General features: G+C 38.8%; 1 protein-coding gene across 4 annotated transcripts; it reads left to right on the top strand.

Annotated features, from left to right (window-relative positions):
• Positions 1–1271: 1271 nt before the first annotated feature.
• MARCHF7 (membrane associated ring-CH-type finger 7) lies at positions 1272–27070 on the top strand. Of its 4 annotated transcripts, none has more exons than XR_010071925.1 (11): positions 1292–1430; positions 6730–6886; positions 10739–10897; positions 13027–13198; positions 14749–14916; positions 17825–18941; positions 19205–19374; positions 20718–20850; positions 22337–22450; positions 24271–24319; positions 26124–26215. XR_010071925.1 is itself a non-coding variant. In XM_063340879.1 (11 exons), exons 2-11 carry the CDS (start codon positions 6740–6742, stop codon positions 26147–26149), a joined length of 2232 nt encoding a protein of 743 aa, XP_063196949.1. In that variant the 5' UTR covers positions 1292–1430; positions 6730–6739; the 3' UTR covers positions 26150–27070. The 4 variants fall into 4 exon arrangements, 2 of the variants coding, with proteins under 2 accessions (XP_063196948.1, XP_063196949.1); XM_063340879.1 differs by having other exon boundaries at positions 20718–20827; positions 26124–27070; XR_010071924.1 differs by lacking the exon at positions 24271–24319 and having other exon boundaries at positions 26124–26263.
• Positions 27071–27263: the final 193 nt, after the last annotated feature.

Genomic DNA, 27263 nt, shown 5'->3' with positions numbered 1-27263 from the left:
AAACACATGTAAAAGCATGAATGGGAAACAGAATAAAGGGTATTGTTAGACTGTCCTGTAATTTAGAGATGCCACCTGGCTAGTTTCTAACCAGCCTGGCTGGTCTTGCATGTGTCCCAGATCTGTCAGAGCTATTAGGCATGAACACATTGAATTTGTATGTGTTGTAGCCCTGTGCCAGTGTGGCAGGTCATGTTTTCTGGGTTTTGGGGTTGGATTTTTTTTCCTCTTTTTTTTCTCTTTTTTTGTGTTTTTTTTTTTCCTCCCTTAAAGAATGGCCAGCCTGCTACCATTGTACACCCCTTTATCTGACTTGCAACAATGCACTCAAGGGCACTCACTGTGATATTGGGATTCAGGAAAGCCCTCCTATAGACTGATGATGACAGATGGATATTGGATCAATAAAACACTGAGACTTGTGACAGCAGTGATAGGAAGCCCAGGCTCCATAACAATAATGCAACATGTCGTCTTGGGAGCCTGGTTCAGAAAACACAACAGCGTGAGATCTCTGCTATAGTCTGAATTGGGCAGGGACCCTGGAACTATCATTTGTTTAGGATTGACAGAGATTTTGCCAAGGCTTGGCATTTTCAGAATTTGGTAAGATTATCTCGTGACTTCGTAAACCATGCAAAATCTTCCCCTCGAGTAAAAATGTCTGCCAAAGTCTACTACTTTCTAAAGGACAAAACTGAAGTCTGAAGACAATTAAAACAAATGGCATTTCCGTTGCTTTGCAGGTGCAGAGGCTTTCTCCAATACCGCCGTCCCACCGTGTCCATCAGGAACTGAAATCAAACCCAGGCTACCTGTGGCAATTCACGAGACACCGCGATTTACTTATCGATCAACAGTGGAACCAGGGACAGTATGCAGCACAGCAAGAAAACTCAAAGCCTCTGCTTGCGGTTTTAAGGCTGAACGTTAAAAGTCGATTCAAAGTGTGGCTTTTGGGATGTTTCTCCACAAAATGAAAAGCAGTTCTGTCTTTAATATGAGGACTTTTCAGATCGCCTTCATTTTGCGGAGTGCCATAATTTTAACCTCTTTTAACAGCTGAGGGGAGCCGTACCCCGTGAGATCTCGGGTCTCCTCCCGGCACCATTCGCGGTGAGCATACACGGCCCACCACCCGCTCGGACGGCCACCTCGGGCCGGGGCGGGCCGGGGCGGGGCAGCCCAACCGGGCCCCCCTCGGGTCGGGCCGGGCCCGCCCCGCCCAGCCCCGCTCCCCCACTCCCCCGCGAGTCTCGCGAGAGCTGGGCATGGGCGGGGCGCGGGCGGTGATTGACAGCCGTGCGGGCTCCGCGCCGTCGCCATTGTGTTGCAGGGAGCGGCGGCGCGCCCGGTGCGGCAGCTTCTGGGCACGGCCCGACTTGGCTCCTCCGGTGGCTGCTCAACTGCTAAATGCTTGCGTCGTGAGGGTGAGTACGGGCCGCGTACGGTGTCGAGGAGAGAAAGGTGTCCCCGCACGTCCCAGCCCGCGCCTGTGTGCGGGGCCCGGGGGAACCATTTTGTCTCGGGGCTGGCGGTCGGCCCCTCCGCCCTTCCTTCTGCCGAGCACCTCTGACGGCCGCTCGCCTCCACGGGCAGCGGAGCAGTGTGACACCCGCAGCCGCCCGTGCCTGCCTTCCCTCCCTTTGAGGAGGCGCTGCCCGGCGGGCCGGGGCAGAGGCCGGCGCTGCCCCTCGGCCTGGCAAGAGCCCCGGTTTGGCCTTGGCCTGTATCGCGGGCGCGGCCCTGAGCCCCTGGCTGGCCGAAGCCTTGCTCGCCGAGCCTGGGGAGGAGGGTATGGTGCTATCCTGAGTGGCTCTGACGAGCACCCGCCGTCCAGAGCCTGCTGGCTCCGGTCTGGGGGTCAGCCCGGCGCCGTGGCATCGGCTGCTGCAGCGTAGGCAGGCGGCCGGCATTTGTAAACGTTTTCCTTGTTCGTGGGCCTCCTGAGAGGCCGCCGAGGTTTTTTGTCAGTCTCTCTTGATTGAAGGTTGAGAAAATACCCCGAGCAAAGAATTGCGCAGACTGAGAAAATTGTCCCTGAACTCCATCTTGTTTGTCATAAAAACATGACTGTGAGTAAACACTGAGGAAGACACGTGATCGCAGGTCGCTCGGGAGAACAGCTGTGTATCAAACCGTAAAAAAAACCCTCTAGATGTAAAAGCTCAAGTCTCAGGTAGAAGCGTTACTGCATAGTTCCAAGGTACAAAACTTGAATTTAGGAGCTGAGGGTGAAGCATGTACTTCTCTTTGATCGAGGGCAGAAGAATGCTTTAAGCTGTTAGTAGAAAGCATGGAAGCTGTTAAAGGCTCCTCTGACTGGTAGACGTGACTACCTCAGATTGCTCCCTCGCTTCTCGGTAGAGGGACATCAGGGCAGAAAAGAGGAGGAGTGAGAGGTTTTTATTTGAAATATTTTCTGTTTGTGTTATTTTTACTTTCTGAGATTATACTGCTTTTCTGCAAAGACCGCTTGGATCTTTTTATCTTTTGTTATCTATATCCACGGCTATGTTAGGTCTAGTTGATCTTTTATAATGTAGTTGGAGGGATGACAGATCAAGAAGGGCAGGACATCTGAGCTGTACACTCAAAATAGGCTGTTCAGCTCCACCTCCTGTTACAAGTTGGCCAACTGTTTCCCAGGTACAACTTTAAAGTTTGATTTTTTAGAACTTGTTTTCTTACCAAGTCTTGAGAGGCATCACATGTATCCCTTATTCCAGGAGACACGAGTTTTTTCCAGATTTTTCTGTGAGGTTTTGGTTGCTAAATTGCATAACATGGCATGAACTGATGAAATATGTTGCTTTGATGAGAAGAGTCCTTCTCACCCTGCTGTTTCCTTTCTCATTTCTCTGTTGTTGGATACCAGCATGAGTAGTGTCAAAAAGATGGAGAAGCGAGAAGTCTGTTTTGCTAGGATAGTGTTTTGAGGTTGCTCAATGAAGGACATCGCAGGTGTCGTGTCTGAGTAAGGTGTTCCTTTCCTTTTTGGCAACAACAGGCCTTTAAATCAGTTAGACTTTTTTTTTTTTTAATTTGTTCCTCAGTGAAGTCATTTTAAGTATTTTTTGGCCTCGTTACCTTCAGCGTAAATTGAGGTGACTACTTTGTCATTATAGAAATCATTACAGCATGTTAATTACCACTTGGGATTTGTTGAATTCCTGTGTGGGTAAACAAAATGTTCGAGGTTTTAATTTGAGTGTCTTTGTGCTCATTGAAAAAACCCTGAAGACACTGGTACTGTAAAAGGGAACCATTCTCATTCTGAAATATCCTATAAAAACACGATATTCCCCTCACAGACAAATATTGTTGTTGCCTTAATGATTTTTTTTTTTTATTGTGAGACCACTGTTTTGCTCTGTCCTGTGTTCTGTGATAGCTTAGCATGTTCACCTTGACCACCTCATTGTGGTACTATGATCAGCGTAAACCTTATATGTGTATGGTGCGTATTCAAGCCAACTATGAAGATGGCTGCTTCTCAAAACTCCAAGGTTCAGCACTTAAAATGGTTTTCAAAGAACTCTGGACAAAAAGAAAAAAAACACCAAAGAAACCAGAAGATTTCTTCACTATCTCAAGCTATCCGAACTTGCCAAAGTTGAGATACCTAATTATCTAGTTTTATCTACTAATATATTCAAGTGATAGCTCTGTTGACATCAGTTGCAAACAGATGCTTTCATGCTTTCTGCTAGTTGGATTCCAAGTAAATTTTATGATGGATGCCCAGAAATTGAATAGCTCTTGTATAGTGGTTTTTAAAAAATGATTAATCTAAATTACATGCTTCATGTTGCTGAACCTCTGTTGAAAGGCAAAGATAAAATCTGGTTTCCTCAAGAAGTTCTTTGCCTAGACCAGAAAGCCTTTTTTCCCAGAACCTTTCCACCTCTGCATCAAACAAGGCAGAGCTCCTCTTGTCAAATGCCTGTTCTTACACAACTCTGATTCATTTTTATAGCAGATCCTTCTCGTTTGCTGGCTGAGGCCAGGACTGCAGAGAAAATGTACGGTTGTATTAAAGTAATCATAATGGGGGCGCATAAACTGACATACTAAATTTTGCATTTTCTAACATACTGCCTTTATTTGTTTTAACGCATTTTTTGAGTATAGTTTCTGCAAGGTTTCTTTACTCAGACAAAAAAAAATATAGATAGTATCACGTGGACATAGTCAGATTGAAATCACAACCTGTGCTAATTTACAAGATTAACCTGATTGATAACATTGTCCTCTTGGGGTTACCACTGGAGGAGAAAATTAGTCTTGTGCCTTTTCACGTATTTTTGTAGAAGCAATTTGCTAATCTTAGACTCTGTTTCAGCTTCTAGAGATAGCTGGCTCTGGTGCCGACAGTCTTCCACCCTGTCCTTTCCTATCTGAATGTTGCTATTTTGTCTGTTCTGTGGATAGTGCATAAGCAATTTTATTAGTCGTAGAGGATCTCTAATTTAGTCTTGAAGTTCTTATAACTTCTTACACTTCTGTTTCTTCCCCCTGTCATATGCGTGTTGCTTTCTACTGGTAGTAGCTTCCATCCCTTCTTCTAGAATCCTTGTGTATTCTACATATGTCTGTCTCTGACTTTTACCTACATTATTGAATTAATCTGGTTCCACACCTATCTGAAGCAAAGTGATCCAGAAACAGAATGATCCATAACGAAAGCGATAATGCTGGCGCTCTTTGTCAAGTACTTAATAGTGCAGGATGGGATCCATTATTCTGTGTGTCTGTCCCTTATAGTTTGTATCAAGGTAAAATGTAGATAAACAATGCTTTGTGTGTCAGATCTCATCAAGACCTACAGCTGTCCTGTCCAGTACAGACCCTAGTCTATATTATTGTGACAGTAGTTTAGCTTCACAGTTTGCAACTTGAATAGTCACTTTTTCACACTCAGTGCAGCTTCAGACAAGTAGTAGACTTGCAGTGCACATTGTGGCGGATTATTCTCAAGCTTAAATTAACCATCATTACATTGTCTATCTAATGTTACAAATATGAAGAAATATGATTGTTACATTTTATTACACAAACGATCTGCTTGAAGTGGTGTAGCTTAGATTGTTAGCTTTGACCTTATTGAATTTCTTTTAAACTACCACGATTGACAGTGTTCTTCTGTACTTTGAAACGTTACTTGGAGCGTTCCTATCTATGTACTTACAACTCTGAGAATTGCATAGGATTGCTCAATATTTACTTAGGGATTTAAATGTGATGTTGGAAACTTAACAAATTTGTGATTTCAGATTCCTAATCCAAAATTAGGCAAATGACAAATTCAGATTCCTGACCTGGTATAAAAACCCAGTCCTACTTGCAAGATTAAGCATTTAGGCTATTTTATGTTGTAACCTGTATTGTAAAGCTAGCAACTGAATATGCACCAGAGCAGTGGATAAAAAACCATCCATGAAGGAAATTAACCTCAGCTGTCCAACTGTGAGGCCAGTGGAGTTGTTTACAAACTATCTTTTACCAGGTACGATGTGTAATGCAGCATGACTTTCAGCTAAAACAAAAGCCTTGAGTATGTGAACTCAACTTGAGACTGCAGCCAGATGTGAGGTACCTCAAGACTGATGCAGCAGCTTTTCACAGACAGTGTTACTGATGAGTATGGCTGTTGTGTCGAAAAAAAAAAAAAATGTGCTGTACTGATTTATAATAATCTTTTTGTTTTTTCTGATGCAGCTTATTCCCATTCTCAGAAGGTTAGGCCAGAATTGAAAGCGGTTAAAATAAAAAAAGATTGTGCCACTTCTGCAAATCACTTTGTACCAATGGAGTTCTCGGCCATCCGTTTTAGAGTTTTTAGTTACCGTGCTACTCTTCCCACACCACACCACTGAGGATACTGCAGTTCTCTTAAAATTTTTTATTTAAGAGCTACCTCTTGTGGTCTGATTCTGACTGTATCATCCTGAGGAGGAAGAATCTGGGAATGTTAGCAAGCTAGTCAGCTATGCGTGTGGAGTTCTTGAGCAACGTTAAGCCAAGATATCCTCTGAAGGACAGAAAAGACTACAGGATCGCTTCTCATGCAGAAAAGTCACAAGCATTTCTTTTGAAATGCCTGGAAATACAAAAAGAGCAAATAAACACTCAGTGACTGAAAAGTAAATTTATATATATATACACCTGTGAGACAGCATGTGCTCTCTTGTATACGTTAATTTTCATGGGAATTGTCTTTGGAGAAGTTAATATTTCTTTGAGGCAGGTAGACTGCAAACGTGGGGTATTTTTTTACAAGAGGGTGAATTTTCATAGTTTTGACTCTGAAGAATAAGTCTGAGTGTAGTTTCTGCAAGTGTTGACATGCAGTTCATTAACAACAAGGTAATATATTAATGTAAGAAATAGGAGGACTCTTTCCCTGACTCCTGGCTCGTCTTGTGTTAATACTAGTGCTGCTACAGAGTCCCACTTGGACTATAATAGCAAGAATTTATTGTAATATAATAATAAGAATAGCAAAAGGGGCCATGTTTCTAGTTCTGTAATGTGGAATAGGACGAGATGTAAAGAAGAGGTTACAAAAACTAGGGTAAGAACTCTGTTCCCCATCTTACTGATGCACAGTCAGACGAAAGGCGCTGTGTAAATTTTGTATGAGTGAGTTGTATTTATGATACACTTAGAATGACTTGTGCATGTTTCGCTTCTAAAAGAGAAGATAATCAGTGTGTCCTTATACAGGATAGAAAGAATGGAGTCAAAACCCTCAAGAATTCCTCGAAGGATATCTGTTCAGGCCTCCAGCTCTTCACTAGGATCTAGCACATTGACTGGAAACAGTTTAGCTGGTGCATATAGTGCAAGAGAATCTTCACGGAGATTAGAATCTGGATACCAGGTAATGTGTTTTGTCTCTTTCTGTAAAGTATAATCTTAAAACCCGGACAAAAGGGAAATACGAGGAGAAGTCCCACCCAGGGCCTTGCATCTGTGATCAAACCCCAAGATTAATTCTAAAATGCAAGGATTTAATAACCAGACCAGTGACAGTATTCTGCAGTATCAACTGGTAGTTCTAGGTTTGCCATCTTTACCTGCTTTTGTTTGTAGCTGCACCTTTAAAAATCAGCTGTTAGATGAGTGAAGGGCATCCTGATACTACGGATCTGTTTTGGCACTAGTCACGGCAGTCTTAAACCTGGGTCAGTGGGGTTTTCTGTTGAGGGGAGGTGAGGATTTTGTTTGAATTTTGGTGTGTATAGGGGTTTACACTTCATGTGTGGATGATGCAGAAAGTACAGAAATATGTTGCCGTTCTAAGAGTTGCTCTGCAGGGCCTACTTTCTTTGCATTTTGTGGAGGTAAGAGTAGGACCTTTAGGCTTACATCACACTGTCCTGTCAGTGTGTTAATCCAGGCATGCTTTGCATGCAATAGATGCAACGGGGTAAAGGTGTGTGGTGTTTCACATGCAAGGTGTTACACTAACCAGATTGCTTTTGTGAGGGGGGGCAGAGCCATGCTCAAGGGTAGGAAGTGGTATCCTGCAGGTACTTTCACTTTGAAAGAGTATTACGGGAGGTAGAGATTAAACTATTTCAGAAATTATTTTTGGTACTTGGAAACAAGATGTGTCTGTTTGGTTCAATTCTCTTGTTTTGTTTCTGCTCCTGTCAGCAGTTCTCACTTTAATTTTGGGCCCAGAAATCTAAGCCCATCTTGGTCTTTTAAACTGCAGAAACAACTCCGTGATTAAATGTGCATATTTTTTGATAAAAATGGTTATGAGTTTGCTCCCTGCTGACAAGCTATCTGGGGCATTGTGTTATATAATGCCTTTTCCATAAACAGTCTTACAAGTAATAGAGCATTAATTATTTTTAGCAGAGTTACATGTATATGCATTCTATTTTGCCACATCTAACATGCATGTCTTCATTAGTATATAGGCTATAGGAGAGTGTCTATACTACTTCTAGAGAGGGTAGTCTTCAGTCATTTTTGGTTTTTGGATTCCTATACATTTTTCACTGGCTGGCTGCTTAGCAAAACCAAATCAGATACTTACTCTTTTGTAGGGATTTGTGGACCCACACAGTCTACATATTGTGCTGAAAGCTGTTGATCAGAAGATGAGTCTTGAGCTGAACTGGTGCTGTGACGTTAGCTGTGTTACAGCTGTTACAACTTTCTTGTGTTACAATTTCGTGTACTTCACATTATTTCATTTATTACATGAACTGCAGTGTGTTCACTGCACTGCGTGTTATCTTTGGACTATTTCCTGTTGAGCAAAATGCTTCTAATCTGAGGAATGATCTTTGTAACGTTCTCCAGTTAAAATGGGGGAAAATGATTGTACAGAAGATTATGTCGTATCCCTTCTTTCCACTCCAATTCGTAGAAGGTGGTCTGAAACCTTCTTAAATTGAGTGATAGGGTCAAGCGTAATGTATAAAAGCGTTTTGAATGTTTTCCCAATCGTGTTTCTCTCCTACTGAAAATGGACACCAAAAATAGAATACCTTTTCTAATGCTTTAATTGTTAAGTTCTGACGAAGAATGTGAAATATTCTTAAGCTGAATTTAAGGAAGAAAGAAAACTGAGGTGTGTGTGGCATTTTTTTTTTGTTTGTTGGTTTTTTTTTTTTTTAGTTTCGGATATAGCAATTTAATTGCATTTTCCTGACATCATGCCTGATCGTCTGCTTTCTCTTAAAGCCACTTTTTTGATAGCCAATATGTTGCTTTTTTTTGTTTCTGTATTGGCCATGGGACATCTCTCAAAGAAATGAGCACAGTGCAGAGGTGCCACAGCTACCAAAAGCTGTGTCGGCATTAGATTGGTAGATGGTGTAGTTTCATGAACTGGCTTTCAGTGCTGCACCAGTGTGAGTGTATTGTTCTTGGATTAAGGTCTTTACTCTGGTGATCCAGACATTTGAAATAAGATTAAATTCTCAGATCTTCAGAATCTAACAGCTGTAGAAAAAGGAAAGGCAAGTATTTCAAGATCAGTTAACTCTCCAGGTATGGCTCATATTAAGAGCGTTTTAAGAGAGCTTTACTTTTATCTTAAAGTTGTGTAGTCTTGTGCCCATAGGCAGATTATCTGTATATGAAATAATTTAGAAACCTGATGAATCCTACTGAGACTTTGAAATACGAGAAACCTTACTGGCTGATACTTTTATTTTCAGGTTTAATTTTGTGCATGTGATGAGCATGAATATTTATTCAGCTTTTTAAATCCTAATACTACCACTCTTAAGAAACAGTGACAGAAACTACTGTGGTTTTAGTATTAATAGTTCATAGAAAGAGGCTGGATAAATTAAATCACTTACAAACTCTGCATAACTATAATAAATGGTTTGATTTCTGTTATTTCTATTAATTTTGCTCTGTGGAGCAAATTAAGTTGCAATGATTTTCCTTAATTGCCATCTATTCATTGAAATTCAGTGAAACTAGTAGTGTAGAACCTCATCCTTTAGGTTCTGTTAAAGGTAGACAGATTTCTATGTTAAATGGTTCCCAGTCTCGTTATTAGAAACTTGCCTGTGTAGCCAAGGTAAAGATCAGAGGTCCTGAGTATCTTGGAAGAGAAAACACAAAAAGAACAGTTACAGTCATTGCCCTGCAGACATCAGACTTCAAATAATTTGAGTGCTTTGTTTTGAGGTAATGCAGCAAACAATGTTTATTTGCAAGACTCTTTTGCCAAACAGTTGTAGTTTGTTATGCATATCAGACTGTGGATTCAGTATTTTTGTGCTGTGTCTGAAACTATAGTAAAACTATTTACCTTATTTCTTAAGCCCAAAGTGGTTTTGTACCCAGTGCTGTTTACTGTTTTGTGGGGGTCTTCAATGTTAGCGATTTATAAGAAACTTAGAGACACAGAAGTTTCAATTTTGTAGTGTAAAATGGAAATATATTTTTGCTGCTTGCATGAAATGTAGTTGGAATTCAAAATTAATTTGCAAGCCTTCCTTACCAATAGCACAATGATGGTTTATTGGAATAGACTGCAGAGAAATAAAAAACTTAGGCAGTGGTAAAAGGGAAGTGTTTAAGACTCTGAAAAGATACTGTGTAATTTGCAATAGTGTGGTGTGTATTTATGTATGCATATTTTTTTTTTTAAGGAATAACAGCTATTGATGACATAGTTTACATTTGTTGTCCCATGTATTTTGCTAGGACAGATCATATTCTTTATGTAAAAATAATTATCTGTTAGTAGGCTTAAAACACGATTTTTCTTCTTTTTCCCCCTCTTTGCACCCACTTCATCCTGTGTTAACTGATGACCAGGACAAGACAGATGGCTTGCTTTAGTGGCCAAAAAGCCACTTTTGCTGTTATGGAGACTGTTTTTGTATATATGTGTGATTTTTACTTAACACTTGAAAGTGAGGTCCTTAATTCTGCCCTGTTGCTGGAGTATCTAAGTTGGGGTAATGCCTCAGAAACCTTACACTTCAACTGTTTATTGTCCACAGTTAAATGAGAGGACAGATAAAGGAGCTCATAATTGCTAGAAAGTAATTAAAACCACAACTTTCCTTTTGCCAGTGGTCCTCTCTGAAGCCTGTTTCGTTTCTTCTTGGTTATCACTTAAGGTTTCTCATGAAAGGTTACAGATTTGTTAGTACTTCCACTTTCCTGTATTTTTAATATTGAGATCAGATATGAAGTCTGTTTTGAGTTACGAGATGCATATGATAGGCATGTTGTTCTTCAGGAATCCAGTGTATTGAATAGCTCCAGTAGAGACTGGGGAATTGGAGAAAGAGACACACATGAAACTCCTTGGAAGCTTACAACGTCCTCTCCAACTCGCTACTCAGGGACGCTTGATCATCCACATTCTGGAAGATTTTTGGGAAACAGAAGCAGATTGGTGAGAATTCTTAATGTGTAATACTTAAAACAAAAAACCACAAACAATAAAAACCAACAACCAAAGGGGGTTTTACCTTCTCAATCTGAAAACCTGCTAGGAGGGGCTCACTGTAATGTTTCTAGGTACGTAGATGTTACTAAGTCAAGATGGAGGGAGAGTATAGAAGATAGCGATGGTAAGAGATTATTCAGAGGATGAAAATAATAATCGTAATGTTTATTAGTTATACTAATAGTTAAGAAATAAATCTGAAGTGAGAGTGGTTCTGCAGGTATCCATTTAAAAAGAAAAAAGGAGGGGGTCATTACAATCTCATACATGTTGTAGTCCTACAGATGGCAAAATTAACATTGTTTATACTCAGCTTGTTCCATCAGGTATATCTAGGGAGTTTGTTTTTTGGATGGTACCAGCTTTGTGAGTTAACACAAAGTTTATGGTTTGGGAGACCTACTTCAGAAAACTTAGTTGTGGAGGAGCAGTTCATATCCTGTGCTTACTTACATGCTGCTTACAGCACTCTGTGAAAGAAAATGGAGGCTGAATTGTCACCTGACTGAGATCCAAGGCTCAGGCCTTCACAGCCTGTCTGAACTGGGCTCCAGAATGTGCCTTCCTAACTCCAAAAATAAAGTAGTTTGCTTCTTTGGCATGCTTATGCACTCTAGAGTGACAACAAAACACTTTCAATTGCAGTAGAAATATTAAGATGGGAAGAGCACAAAACTGTGAAGGTGTTTGGCGGGAAGACCTTGTAGGGAAGTAAACAAGTGAAAATTCTGATCGCTTTCAAACTGAAAGATGTTTGGGTACTTGAGAATGCTTGCACCTTAAATATGTGTTAGGTGTTTGTTTTCTTACTGTGACTTAAAGATGAAGAGCTTTGAGATAAGTTGGGGGAGAGAGGAACTAGTGTGGAGAGTTGGCCTTCAGGGGAAGTTATGATAGGTGTCTCTACATAAAGTCGAAATGCAAACGGTGGCTTTAAGTGGCCTAATCTCTAGTTAAGATGGTGCTGTAGAGTTTTCAAAATGATACATTTTTTTTCCCATTAAGGATAAATTTTCTCTTAAGTTCTAATGCAAGTGAACATTGCTGAAGACACCCCGAAACTTACACTTATAACAAATGATTAGAAGATAAGTTATATATTAAACAGATGATTCACGAGGGAAATTAACCTGGCTTTGTACTTGGTTTGTAATATTAGTTTCTGTGTCCCCCCATCTGTCTTTCCTGATGGGATAAGAGAAATACTTAGATACTTAGTTTTAAAGAGTAAAAAGTAGTGGCATAAGCTTAGTAAAAAACATAACAAAATAAAACACAACTATAATATCTGCTCTGATTTGGTTGATCCTTAAAGGATCTTGGTTGTAGATACTTTCTGGGAGGACAGACAGCTCAGTTGAGCTTTTCGATTGATCTCAAGTTTTTTATATAAAAAAAAAAAAATCAAATAGAAGATGAATACCTTGCCTGCAAGTAACCAGACTAATGGCTTTATAGATTCTCCTATTTTTTTCTTTTTAGTACTAGTTTCTGAAAATTCTTATTTCAGTGCTGTTCACTGCAAAAACTGTTTTGTACTCATTCTTTACTCTGAACTGTTTCAGTTGCACCTGAGCTTAATGTAATCAAAATATGTCTGGTCTAAACAGCTTACTAAAGCTAGAGCTGACTCCTTAGCGGAGTATATTTTAGGCTGGTAAAAAATAAGCTCGATTAGTTAAACTATTAAATAAAATAATGAAGCTGATTGGTTGGGGCCATTTCTGGACAGCAAAACTGTGATTCCTTGGAGATCTGTAAAGCTATATTTGATAATGTTTATAGCATCTTACAAGTTAGGAATGTCTTTTTTCCCTGTAAACTACATCTGTCTATAAAGGATAATGTTGATTGTAATAGAAACTGGCTTTTGTTGGTAGGACTGTCTGAGTAAACCTGGGAATACTGATCAAGAGCACAAGTATAAATCCTCCATTATTTTTAAATAACAAGGCTTTGCATTTTAAAGTTGTTTTTTACTATTTTTTGCCTTACATTATGTACGCTTTTGTTGAGTGTAAGTACATCTGAAATACTGTGTCTGAAACTCTTTTTTTTTAAAAATGTTATTTCAGTCTACATCATCTTCCTCTCATTTTACATCTGGGTGTTATGGTGAGTCTGAGAGAACTCAGGGAGCATATTCAAGACTGCATAGCCAGCAGCGAGATACTGATTCAAAGAGACCTAAGCTATCTTGTACATCTACCTCGTCTGTGAGAAGTAATGGCTTGACTGCCTTTTCAGGTGAGAGTTTGATTACTAAAGCTGAGTTATGTGAAAATTGCCTGAATAGTAAGATCAGGTTTTACCAAGTTTTAAAAGACTTGCTTAAAATATTATGTTTTTATTATTCTTAAATATTAAAAACCTATGCCTAACAAGAGTGCATTCACACGGATGCCAGTATCCAAAGTACTGAGAATGCTGTAAACATTGTCTTTTGAAAACCCAGTTGTACTCATGTCATTTAAAAATTGTTACCTCTACCTATTCCATTTGCAGTAAAGCTGAACTTAATTAATATGTCTCAATTGATTAAGATTTCAAGGGAAGAATGAGTGCAGCTGCTGTTACTTCATGAGTCAAATTGTGTCTGTAAACCTACGTATGCTAGGGACAGCAGAAAGGAAATCTTTACCTTATTTAGCTCTGTGTTCCAAGAAACACTGTGTGATGGGTGGTTAGAGCACTGTTGTTAGGGGTCAGGGAAGAAAGTGTTCTTTTTTAGCAGGGCCTAAACTCATTCTATAGGCCAGGCAAAAATAAACATTCTATACTAGGAGCTCTTTCAGTAAAACCTGACATTTTCATTAAAGCTTTAAATAAGTATGTGATACTTGGGTAAATGTAAGTTAAGCCATATGCTGATGGAAGTCTAAAGGTCAGGAAATAATGGTCAAAACCATATTGAAAATATTTCTAGAATGTTTTGAAATAGACTATTTGATCCATTCAGTTTACCTTTGTGAGTATGGATCAATGTTCTTTTTATATTTGTGGAACTACGCAGCCATCCAGATAAAAGTTAATAAATTCTTGCTCTGTTAATGAAATGACCACCATTAATATTTCTCATTATGGTGTAGGACCAGCTGTCTTTCTATTGCTGACCAGTGAATGCTTAAATTTTGATTTATAAGTTAGCAGTAAAACAAAATCAAGGTGGATTTCTCAGAGCCATTGAGGAACACTTTTTTTGGAACAGGAGTTTTGTTCACAGCTGAAGTATGTAGAGTTCCCTATTTAGTTGTTGAAGCTGTTAGCAAAACATAAGATCCCTTTTTAAACTGAAGTGTTTTACTCTGCAATATGTGCAAGAACAGTATTAGTCATTGTTCTTAAAGTTGTGTTTAAGCTTCAGCAGTCTTTCTGGGAGATAAATTTTAGGCACAGTTAAGAAGCATCATTAGAATGGCAGCATTTACTAAATCTCAAGCTGCTGTTTTGCCATATTATGAAACCTGTTTAATAACTAGCTACCATTAGAAAGCAAGATGCTATTTCTCTTCCTCCTGTCCTGTATGAGTGTTAACAGGTCTGACTCTTCACAAAAGCATTATTACTTTTTTTCCTGGTTTAGCTTTCAGAACTAACTCACTGCAAGATTAAATAAGTGCCAGCAGAGTGCTGCTTACTCTTGTCTTTATGTTGGCAGCTGGCCACTTGATCCAGCTTAGTGGTATTGTTAAACTCTCCCTTGATATAGTATAACAAGAATGCATGCATAAGTACTAGCTTTAATGGATTTTTAAATGATTACAAAAACTGGGGATTTATTTACTTTTTCTTTCTAGATTCCTCTTGGAGGTACAGTAGGATTCCTAGATCTTCATCAGTGATGCTAGGCTCCCTTGGAACTGAGCTGGTGAGAGAGCGAAGAGAGTTAGAAAGAAGAACTGATCTGTCTGTTAATAATCTGGTGGATCACAGCTACAGAAACAGTGACTTTTCATCTTCAACATGTATGTATTGTACAGCTGAAAGCTTATAAACCTATAGGTTGCATGCCTGTTAGTTTCTTCACATGTTCTTTAATATTTTCTTCAAAACACAAAGCCCAAAGATCTATGTAATTTTAAGGTGTCCTTTTAAATGAAGTTGGTTGGCCACTTTCCATGCATTGACTAAACTGTCAAAGGATATATGAATGGTCCAGCTTGTAGATGCATTCAGTCATAAGAAAAAGGTATGGGTGTTTGCCACTGTAACTGTGTGAATAGTCAGTAAACCTCTTTTCTTCTTGTTCGTCTTAAGATCTCTTTGTATTTAGGTATGAGAAGAGAAATAATGTTAATTTGACTCAGGAAAGAGTTTTCATGAAGATACCCATGTTGTATTATGTCTTTCCGTTTGGGTTCCTGAGTGGTTATTAGGTAAAACAGCTAGACCACTGAAAATAAAAATTAATAAACACATACCTTACATGAGGTGAGAGGTTTGTTCCATGGTAACTGCTAGGACTAGTATGGACTTCTGCACTGTCATTTTCACTTTTCATTTACAGTGTTGTGGCTTTCTAGAGCTGTTTTGAGGGAGGCTCGTCATCAGTCTTGATTTGCCACCTTTTGCAGGTGCAGTAGTGGTATTTTATAATGCAGGACTTTTAAAAAAAAAATAAAAAATACCATTTTTACACGTATAGAAGAAAAGCAGAAAAGATAAAAACTAGTTCAAGATTTCATCTTGCAGTCTTGCCTTACCAGAGGAGTATATTTTAATGTCGTCATGCTCTACATAGCTTTAGTAAGTGGACAGTTGGAGTTTACCTGGTAGAGCCTAATGCAAGAAATGGATGGGTGGTTGCTTTGTACTGTCCATGCTGCATTTCTAGCAGTAGTGCCACTGTTTAGTGTTAGCAAAACAACTCCCAGCTGTGTTCCCTGCTGTGTAGTCAAAACCATATGGCAGATGCTTGGCATCTGTGCAGATGTTTCTTTAGTTGGAGTCTGCCAGCTGCATAAACCTCAGCTTCAACAATAAATGGTGATTGCAATGCAGAACCCATTAAAAAAACCAAAACAACACCAAAATTACAAACATGGAAGGCTTCAATGCATAGAGAAAGCTTCTGCCTCCTACCTTAATCTACCTATGCTTGTTAAGTAATTAACATATTGAAGAAGTTTCCCATCTTATGAACTTAGTGGGCTTCAGCTGCTTCGTCCTTCCACCTCTTCTCCGTGGCACCCCAGATCTAGCTATTTAAGGAAGGAGACTAGCTGATGTTAGCCTCCTCAGCTGCTTCGTATAATGTCAACTACAGTTCAGCTACAGTAGAATTCTTCTCTGTCTGTTGAGGTACTTACACTGTATTTACAGAAAATATGCTTATAAGAATCATATAATGGTTTGGGTTGGAAGGGACTTTTAAAGACCATATAGTCCAACCCCCTGCCGTGAGCTGGGACATCTTCAACTACATCAGGTTTCTCAGAGTCCTGCTTGAGTGTTTGCAGGGATGGAGCATCTACCACCTCTCCGGACAACCTGTTCCAGTGTTTCACCATCCTCATAATGAAAAAATTTCTTCCTTATATTTAGTCTGAATCTAACCTCTTTTAGTTTAAAGCCATTACCCCTTCTCCTATCGCTACAGGCCCTGTTAAAAAGTCCCTCCCCGTCTTTCTTATAAGCCTCCTTTAAGTACTGAAAGGCGGCAGTCAGGTCCGCCTGGAGCCTTCTCTTCTCCAGGCTGAACAATCCCAACTCTCTCAGCCTGTCCTCACAGCAGAGGGGCTCCAGCCTTCTGATCGTGTTTGTGGTCTCCTCTGGACCTGCTACAACAGATCTGCATCTCTCTTGTGCTCACAACTCCAGAGCTGGATGCAACACTCCAGGTGGGGTCTCACCAGGGCAGAGTAGAGGGGCAGAATCACCTCCCTCCGCCCACAGACCACTGGGAAGCACTGGGTGATCAAATGTACTCTTAAAAAGCAGGGGAGGACACAACAATGTGGTGGTAGTTATCTAATTGACTACAGGTAATCAAGGTAATTGGGAAAGCAGATGAAATTACTAATCAGAATGGTTAAACCCGATTGTGCTCAAGCCAGTTGCATAGCTGAACATGTGAACTAACTTAGTTCTTGCATTTCTTTGATAAAAGCAATAGCTAGATAACCCTTTCAGGCTGGACCACTGGAATTACAGTATTTCTACATTATTCTTTTTATTTTTGGGTTCTTGGTTTAAAACATTGTTGTACTAAGATACACATCTAATTTAGATACTCTTCGATTTCTGTTATCCAAAGTCAATAATTTTATGCTGCCTGTAGTATTTGTAACAGCAGCTCTTGATGTTCTTATGAGAAGAATAAGGGTAACTTCTTGAAATAGATGGGGAATATGCTTGGCTTTATCCGTGCATTTGTTTCGGGTGCTCTGGTGTCTGCCACATTGCTGAAATTTTTATTAACCCATCTTCCTCAGTCTATAGGCAGAATGGACCTTTAAGTGAAAAACAGTATTGGGTATAGTTTGCTGGTTTTAGTTCAGATGCTGTTCTTAGGTAACTTCTGACAGATGGTCAGAATTTTCATATTTGCCTATAAGAAAGAAAGTTGCAGCTTGATAATCTGATGAATTTGGGGGTAGTAGATTCCAAATGGATTTACCAGAATGAAACCAGTCTAGGTTTTAGTTTACCTTTAAAATTATGGTAAGTAAATTTAAGCAAACTATTGTTCTGGAATCTACCTGCCAAATTTGAAACGCTTTTGAGTAAGTATCATGAAATCTTGAACTTCTGTATATACACTTCCGAGTTATCCATGTGGAATGTAGTAATTAGAACACTTTAGAGTTATCCATTTGGAATGAAATTAGAGTGCATCCTGTCATAGTATTTTCCTCTGCTTTTCTGCAACAGATCTTGAAGGCAGGCCTGCCTCTTCATATGCAGAGGGAGCAAGACCAAAAGAGAACTCGTTAAGCACTTTGAGGCTGAATGCATCCATGAACCGCCAGTTGCCTTCTGATCATCAGCCATCTTTTTTCAACAGAGACTCTAACATGAGCTCTTCAAGATCCAACTATTCTTCAAGACAAAGGAGAAATGAATTGGAGTCTCCCCAGAGGAACACGCAGCCAACATTTTCTCTTACTGCCATTAGAGATGAAACTCCATCCTCAAGTAGTTCTGAAAGGGTTTTATCTTCTCAGAGGTCATTGAATGAGGCTGCAGCTGACAGCGAAGGGAGGCGCACAACCAGACAGCTGCTGTCTCGCTTAGCATCTAGTATGTCATCTACGTTTTTCTCTCGAAGGTCTAGCCAAGACTCACTGCATACAAGATCATTAGGCTCTGAAGAGTCAACGGTGGTCCCAAGAATTCAAGCTTCTAATCTTTCAAGCAGTAATGGAGCTGCAGCTTCAGAAGTTCCAGGACTTCAGGCATCTGAAACTTCTCAGGGATTTAGTTTTCTTAGACGAAGATGGGGTTTATCAGGAGTTTCACAAAATCATAACTCTGATTCAGATGGGGAAAGTTACAGACCAGACTCTGAAAGTAGGAGCACGGGATCCTGGTTATCATCGTCTTTGAGGAACAGATGTACACCTCTCTTTTCCAGAAGAAGAAGAGAAGGAAGAGATGAATCCGCAAGGATCTCTACCTCTGATACAACTGCTAGATCACAACATATCTTCAGAAGAAGAGAGTCAGGTGAGGAGACCTCTCTTGAAGCATCAGATAGCCCTCCTCGGGCTTCTGTTAGCAGACCACCAACACCTGCAGTATCTGGTATTCCTTCAGCTACTGCCTCCCCACCAGATTCAGCCCACAGTAGGAGAAGTTCTGGAATTCTGCCTGGTTCTCTCTTTCGCTTTGCAGTGCCTCCAACATTAGGAAGCAGTCTATCTGACAATCTTATGATAACTGTAGATATTATTCCCTCTGGCTGGAATCAGTCTGATGGACAAGAAAGCGTCAAGTCTAAAATACCGCCTTCAAGAGATCCAGAAAGACTCCAGAAAATTAAAGAGAGGTAAATTAGTATGTTCTTTAGAGATAATAAAATGTACCTGACTTAACAGGAGAGGGTCTTCTGTAACCATGATGTTTGAGGGAAACTTTTCTTCAGAGAAGACAGCAACTTAGTCTTCTGTCACCTGCATTCTCACTTTTGTCTTTAGAGAAACTTGTTTTAATCCTTGTAGGTTTGAGAACAGTTTGATGAATGGAATTATCATTATAATAAGTCTTACATGAAATGTGTCACAGCGTTTGTCGATATTCCTTTCTATTCAGCCTGCTTTTAGAAGATTCCGAAGATGAAGAGGGTGACCTATGCAGAATCTGTCAGATGTCCTCTGCAAGTTCTGACAACCTTTTAATAGAGCCATGCAAATGCACTGGAAGTCTGCAGTATGTTCACCAGGAGTGCATGAAAAAATGGCTACAGTCCAAGATTAATTCAGGTAAAGCAGACTCTTGACCAAGGTAGACCTCCAGTTACATTAGGAGGCTTATCAGGAGGTTTACTCTTAGTAATATTAAGGTATTTATTTGAAAAGCTGTTGGAGAGAAACAGCAGCGTGGCACTTCCAGGCTTATTGTGTGCCTGTGCAGCTTCTCATGTGAGTAGTTCCAACAACTGTAATTCAGACAATTACATTTTTGGGTTTGCCTGCTAAGGTGTCAGACAAACTATCATTGCAGAAGTGTAACTTTAGAGCTACTCTGCCACTTTGGGTGGGTTTGTCCCCCATCCTTCCTCGTGCACGTGATTCTAGTTTTAAGACTTTTGTAGCCAGGCTGACTGTAGCAGAGTGATAGGAATTTGAAAATCCAAAAATGTTTTTCTATTGTAACTATACTTAAATACTTATTTTTTTTTTAAGATAGTAACTCCTTTTCAAGGCATTTACAACTGCTGGTTTAAAAAAAATTACTTCAAAATGCATACTTTTTTTTTTTTTTTAAGAAATACTTCAGAAAGAGCACACTGTACAAATGTGTTTGTAACAAATTGATTGACCAGTTTATAACTGAGTTATCTGCAGTATTTCTAAGACTTAAAAATAGGTGGCTTGGTAGAAAGCATGAAGATCATGGAATACTTTTCACCAAAGGAAGGTGCTTGCATCTCTTTACTTTTTTTATGCGGTATCAGAGAAGGGATATATTAGAAGGCTAAGCCTGTAGGAAAAATTAATTTGAAGTATTGAACTATAAAAGATATAAATCCGTCGTAAACTTGCTTTGTTCATCTTGTTGCTTATAGAATCATAGAATTGCCTAGGTTGGAAGGTACCTTTCAGATCGAGTACAGCCATCAACCTAACCATATAGCTTGCAAAAACCACCACTAAACCATATCGCTAAGCAAAACCATATCGCTCAGCAGCTGAAGCAGCTTGTTTTAAACCTGATACTTTAAGGCAAAATATTACTCTGGAAAGAACTTTAAGCTATTCTGGTATATTTATTATTATTTTTATGTAAATTTGGATTACACTATAGAATTCAAACAGCCCAAGCAACAGTTTTTTGCCAGACTTCCGTACAGAGGTATGTGGTGTCCAGAACTAACATAACGCAAAATATGTGGAGCTGGATAAAGAATAAACATTCGGTAGCATTTAAGTTCTGACATAAGCAGATAGTCACTACATTCGTATTAGAGCCTTTCTTTTCTTTGAGCCTTGCTCTGCAAAATAAAGCCAAGAATTAGTTAAAGTTTGTAATGCTTGTATAATTGTGTCCTATGTTATGGATTGTTGCAACTTGACACTGACATTCCCCTGCCTCTCCCCACCAGGTTCTTCTTTGGAAGCAGTAACAACTTGTGAACTGTGCAAGGAGAAGTTGCATCTGAACATGGAAGACTTTGACATTCATGAACTCTATAGGGCACATGCAAATGAACAAGTTAGTATATTTTGCCTAATTTGGTAAGTGTTGGTTTGGTGCTGGGAGGGTGCTCTTCTTTAGAGAAGAGAAATGAATCTCCTTTTCGGGATGGCTGTTATGCACATGAAGTAACGTCGACATGGAACAGATTTCTCTCCTCAATATTTAGACAAATTCTATCTTCCTGTTGTGCTTCATATAGATGAGATTTCAGTAAGTGTAACACATCTCTTAGCTTTTTCTTAGTTGCAGACTTGTCATCTAGCTTTGCAGTCCAGTGTCTCTGCCACATAGGTGCAGTGCTAGCATGAGTAGATTGAATTTCACATTAAGCCATGAATTGTGTTTGCCTTTCGCTGTTTTTTAACGCACTTAAGCAGTTTGTTTTAAATATACCATTAAAGACTACTTTTGTTTCATTAGTGGTAGAAGCTAACCTCTGTTCGAACAGCTTCCTGCTGCTCCTTCAAGTCCTTTCCTAAATTAAAAATAATTAAAGGCCTGTTAGAATCATAGAATTGTCTGGGTTGGAAGCGAGCTTTAAGGTCTTTGAGTCTAGCCATTAACTTGACGCTGCTAAAACCACCACTAACCCATGTCCCTCACCACCACGTCTGCTCGTCTTTTCGATACCTCCAGGTCCAGGGGTGACGACTCAGCCACTTACCTGGGCAACCTGTTCCAATGTTTGAATTAGTGTTACTCTCATTATCTTAGAACTACTGGATTGTGTAGTATTTAAAAATGAATAAATAACAAAAAGCTGGCATTATTTTAATGAATTTTATTCAGAGGGTTTTCCTTATTCTCTGGGTTGTATTCTCTGAATATAGAAAGAGTAATGAGATTTGCCTACCTCAGAGGTTGAAAGAAAATACAAAGTAACACCAGTTTTGGAGCCAAACATCAACCTCTAATTTTCTTACTATTTAGAGTAACCCCTTTTCTAGTTCCTGTCACTTGGGCCAGACTGTGAAAAGTCTTTCTGTAGAGTGCCATCATCTTATGTTTTAGCACTACTGATTGTTGGTTGCTGTCACTGCAGTTTGGTAGAAATAAGAGCTTTGAAGCTTTTCCTAAAGAGTTGATTCTGTAAGTAATTTATCAAAGTACTTGTAACACCATAAAGTTCTTACAATATTTCCCTTTATTTTGGCTTTCTGTAAAGCATTGGAACCACTGAAAAGAGATCAGCAGAGTTTGTTGGTTTTATTTTCCCCAGAATACTCTGATTCTCAGATTCCTTTTTGTGAACTAATCATGCTGACTAAGATTTTATTTGTAGGACTCTTTCTGTTTATCTTCAAGGATAACATCTTAGATCTGGGGTGGGTGGGAAGAACCAGAAGTATAAATAGCTTTTCAGTAATTAAAATATTTTAGTATTGCATTTCCTTAATTCTCTTGAAAGAACTAGAGATCAAATATATAATGTTTCCAGTAAAAATTCATTCTTGTTCTACTTCTTGAATTGTATATGCAGACACATCACTGACATTCTGAATGTCTCTTTTGTTCTTCTTTAAGGCTGATTATGAATTTATCAGCTCTGGTCTCTACCTTGTAGTGTTGTTACACTTATGTGAGCAGCGCTTTTCTGACATGCTAGGAACTGCAAGCGAAGCCAGCACACGTGTCAGAGTAAGTATGCAGTGATTTTTATGGCAGGAGTTGCTTGTTCAGAGAGCTTGGAAATAGATTGTTACCTTGAGCAACCTAGGAGCTAGATACCCAAGAAGCATGCTTATTTAACAAATTTAGGTCTAAAATGGTTTCGGCTAGTCAATGCAGTAACACCGTGTTTGATTTGAAACTGAAGGTACTACTTTATTGCAGTTACTGTGTTGCAAAATCTTTTTTTTTTTTCAAGGTTGTCGGTAATTTGTTGGTTTGCATGTATGTTGTCATGATTATTGTGAATTTATGCAAAACTCCTTCTGTACAAAACATGCAGTTGAAAATGTTGGACTGCCTTATTTGATTAATTTTTCTCATTATGCCAGTCTGTATTGCAAAGGTCTAGACCTTGTAATGCTTATCTGCTGAATTGTGCCCACATATGCACTTGAATATTACATTCTGAAACTGACTAGCTATAGTATGATTTTCTGGCATTAATCAAAACTCTTAGTAGTTGTACTTGACTGGATTTTTGTCACTTAAACGGCTTGGCATAGAAATGCAGTAAGTATACATTTTACTGGTAAGAGATCATCATAGAAAGTTATTTCTGCGTGGTGATTCATTCAGAAATCCTGTATTCTATACGTTTATTTGATACTAGTGCTCTTCGTCAACAGAGCCTCCTGAAAAGCTAATTTTTTTTTTAATGGCATAGAAAGAATTAACAATATTAAACTTTTCCAACACTTACTGGAATGGTTGGTAGCAGGTACTAGGCCTTTGGGGTAGAGGCAAGACTGTGCTCTAATCTTTTACCGTATTAGAACAGTGATCCTCTTTTCTGTACATATCTAATGTAGAGCTTGTATTCCATAATCCACAAATGAATTGTCCAGTTTTCTCTGCTATGAGTGTAGAAATATAAAAGACGTATATTCTAGTAGTAGCCAGCATCCAGTACAGTTTATTAGCTTGAGTGTATTGCAGAAATATGTTTTTACTGTTTCTTTTTTCATCAAAGGCACCACTACGCAGTTGTGTGACACTGCATTTTAAACCAGTGAGAGCACTGATGCATGTTTGATACCGAGTGTGCAACTGAGCTGTGGAAACTGTAGTGTTATATATTGTTGTTTCATTTTAATTGGTGTGTCTCAAGATCTGGACTGTCTCTGAAACAGTGATGTAGGTTGTCACTGACAAAAACCCACTTGGCTGAGACTTTTGAAGTTGTCCAAGGAACTTGTGTTCCTAGGGATTTTGGCTTTGTGTTTTGATACCATGTACTTCTAACATTAAACTGCCACCATTGCCTAACGGTATTCCTGCTCTTCTTATTTACAGTTAAAATCTTAAGTGCGTTTTTCATTAACCTTATTTAGCCAGCGGGCTCTGTTTTGCTATTTCAACGGTTAAGTAAATAAAATAGATCCAACTAATGCAGTCATTACGGATTATGTTTTTCTGCATTACAATTTCTAGGAACAGTTTTAGTAAAACTGGCACTTGTTTATGTGTACTACTTTCAAAACTGATGTGTTCTACAAACTGTAGAACAGGAAGATGATGCCACTAATTGTTACCTGAACCATTTGACATAAAGCAGAAGCTGAAAAAACTGTGCAATAGCAATTTGAAGTCTAATGTGTGGGGATTTATATTAAATTTTGTATTGATTTTTGTAAGTTGGGCAAATGTGTTAGGATAACTGACATCTGGGATGAAGCTTTGGGATGTAAAAGGTGAAGAAAAAGTGAAGAAAACTTTGCTAACTTGTTGCAAACTTCTGCAGATAACTTTGCAACTTTTAAACTACTTTCTCTCTGCCTTGTTTCTAGTTTATTAACCTTGCAAGAACTCTTCAGGCACATATGGAAGATATTGAAAGTAGGTGCTTCCCCTCTTTCCCTCCCCTCCCATTAGATCAACTCAAAGTTAAATGAGTACAGTCCTCCTTGCCAAGATTCATAATACCAGACTTAATTATTGAAAATTTGACTTTACCCGGCAGTGCTTTTTCCATTATCAGTAGAATTATTCCAAGGGGGAACTGGTTTTAATTCTCCATGATTAATTTCCCAACAGCATAGAGTTGTTCAGACCACAGAAGTGTCTTCTGCAAGTGATAACAAGATTCCTTACTAGTTACAGTTTGGTTGTTGTAATTCTAGTAGTACATGGTTATGGAATTGGTGGTGACTCTCAGGCTGTAGCCTTTTACCTGAGTCCTAGTAGAAAAGAAACATTTAAAGTTGAATTTCACTGCACTCAAATTACCATGCTTCTCTTGCCATTTCCTCTTCTCCCCTTTCTTTTTTTCTATCCACACACACTTTTTGGTTGTTTGTGTTCCTTGATCACTTCAGGAATGAAATTTAACTGTTGCCAATTTTGGCAAAGGACTAGTCTACTTTTCACCTAATGGCTGCTTCAGTGTGCTTAAATTCAAAAGTATATGCTGACTTGTGGTAAATGGATCCTGAATCTAAGTATTATTTGTGGGCATGATGAATAGGCAATAGAAGTGTAGTTAATCTGTCTTTCCCTTTTTTTTTTTAAATGTGAATGTCTGTCAACATTCGAAGTTTGTGTATAAATTTTCAGTGCATAGGAGGTATTTGGAGTACAATAAGGAATGCTCTGTGTGTGGAAGATTTTTAGTTCAAGGAGCAGATATTATTTTTTCATTCAGAGCAGAACAAGGTGGACTTCAGAATTTATTCATAAGTTGTGTGCATTGTTGGAGTAAAAATTAATCTTAATGAGGGCCATTTTACACAATAATGTAATCTATATTTGATTCAGGCTTTATCTGACTTGTAGGCGAGGATTATTGACTTCTAGATTTATTATTGATGCGACTGTAGTTACATTTCTCTTCTAAGAATTGGAGAACTGAGGAGACAGACCATGTGTCTTTCTGTGTTCAGAGATGGAAGAAGTTACTCGAGTATAAATACTTCCTTTACTGCAGAGTTTGCTTAAGAGGACAGATTAAATTCCTGTTACAGACAAGCTAATACTTTACAAACATATTGTAGATGTGTGTACTGACTTTTTAAATCATAGTTGACAAGTGTGTATTTGTCTTTTAATTCAGCTTGCAACAGCAAAATCCTGTACATACTATGTGGGCTTTATGTTCATTTTGCATATGCTGAAAGAATGGGGGTGGAGAGAGGAGCTGCTTCCAAGTAGGCGTGACTTAATTACATTAAGCGACATGTATATAAAATTTTAAAGAGTCTTCCTGTTTGTTAAGACTGCTGAACCTTCTAGACATTTTAGTATCCAAATTGTTAATTTTGTGAGTCATTTCTTTCCCTTGTGTTGGGTGCTGCTGTCATGGATTGAATATATTCTCCTCTGACTACTGTTGGAATTAGCCACTGTAAACACTACATAAAAGTTGAATCTCTGGCGTAATTAAGTTTTCTTCCTTTTATTTTGAGGAAGAACAGCAGGAGGACACTGCATTTTGTAATGTCAAGTTTTGATTTGAAAATGCTGTATTTTTCAGAAATGAGATGCATTTAAAAATTAAGCCATGTAATTATACAAGGCTTGGGCAGGTATTACAATCTGCTGTTTAATATTATAAAATTACCTTTATTTCCACTACACATCTTAAAGTGCTCTAATTTCACAGACCTCTGTCAAGGCTTCTGATTATACTGTGTTGTTCCAACAGCTTCTGAGGACGATTCTGAAGACTGATGCTGGTAGAGCTTTCATACTGCAAGAGAAATCGAATTGCTGCAGAAATGCTGAACTGGCAAGAACAACATCAACATGCATTTGGTTTTTTTCCTCTCCTTAGTAAAAAACGCATTGAATATTACTGTAGTTTTTGAACTATTGTTGAATTCAAAATCAACTGCTGCACAGTAGAACTCAGCGGACTTGAGAACTACTCAGCATGTGCAAGGATTAGATAACTATAAAGCAACTTCCCTTTTTAAATAATGAGGACGATGTGCTTTGTTTTGGAAGACATCAGATTTTGAATATTTAAGGAAGCTATATATCCCTTTATGTTTCCTTCTTACTGTAGTCAGATTTCTGGTTTTGTCTATCAAGTTTTCTCCTCTACTGGCACTAAGTGGTTATAGTGGATTTCGGGGTGAGGGTGGGCAGGGAGGGTGGGGATGTCCATGTACTTAAAAATAGGTTTTATTTGGGTTTGGTTTTTTTTTTTTTTAAATGCCTCTGTTGCCACATCATATAATAACCAATTGCTTCCAGTGTTAATGAATGAACAGGAGGATGAGCAAGATGCTGTAGAGATTGTTTGGGTTTTGGTTTATTTGAGGATTATTATTTAACTCAAAAAGCAATAAGAACTTGCAGTGGTCTTCTAATACTTAGCGTTATTGATGGCTTTTTTTATGTACCGATTTGGAAATTGGAGATTATATTTGATATTATGTGGCTGTTCCTTTATGGAATATTGCAAGTGTAAAAACTCTTGCATTTCAGCATTCCTGGCAGATATGCAACTTGATAAAGACCTAAGGTTGTTTAGTTTAATCAGACTTTTTTAGATCCCACCTTCACTGTTCAAAGCACTGGTTATCAATGTGTTTTCTAGTGTTGTCACTTCTTTATAAATAAAGATGATAGAGGTATGCATCTCTACTGGTATTGTCCACTTTATTTAAACATGGATATCTACCAGAACTTACACTTGAAAACCTAGAAAGCTATGCTCCGTGGTATATCTTTAATAGCATTTGTAAATTCTTATGCAGATATTTGTTTCTGACCATTTTTGGATTGAAATGCTTTATATGAATGGTGGTACAATAAATTGACATACAATTATTGGAAT

This window comes from Chroicocephalus ridibundus, chromosome 7, assembly GCF_963924245.1.
Source record: "Chroicocephalus ridibundus chromosome 7, bChrRid1.1, whole genome shotgun sequence".
In the NCBI taxonomy this organism is placed as follows: domain Eukaryota; kingdom Metazoa; phylum Chordata; class Aves; order Charadriiformes; family Laridae; genus Chroicocephalus; species Chroicocephalus ridibundus.
Note: the sequence above shows the minus strand (reverse complement) of the source record. Positions and strands in the feature narration are given on the sequence as shown.

Excerpts from the sequence above, each read along its gene's own strand:
- MARCHF7 (XM_063340878.1), top strand. The coding sequence starts at position 1,272 with ATGGGCGGGGCGCGGGCGGTGATTGACAGCCGTGCGGGCTCCGCGCCG. Across the intron at positions 19,375-20,717 it reads ACAGTCCAAGATTAATTCAG|GTTCTTCTTTGGAAGCAGTA; the intron begins GTAAAGCAGACT and ends TCTCCCCACCAG. Across the intron at positions 20,828-22,336 it reads GGGCACATGCAAATGAACAA|GCTGATTATGAATTTATCAG; the intron begins GTTAGTATATTT and ends TTCTTCTTTAAG.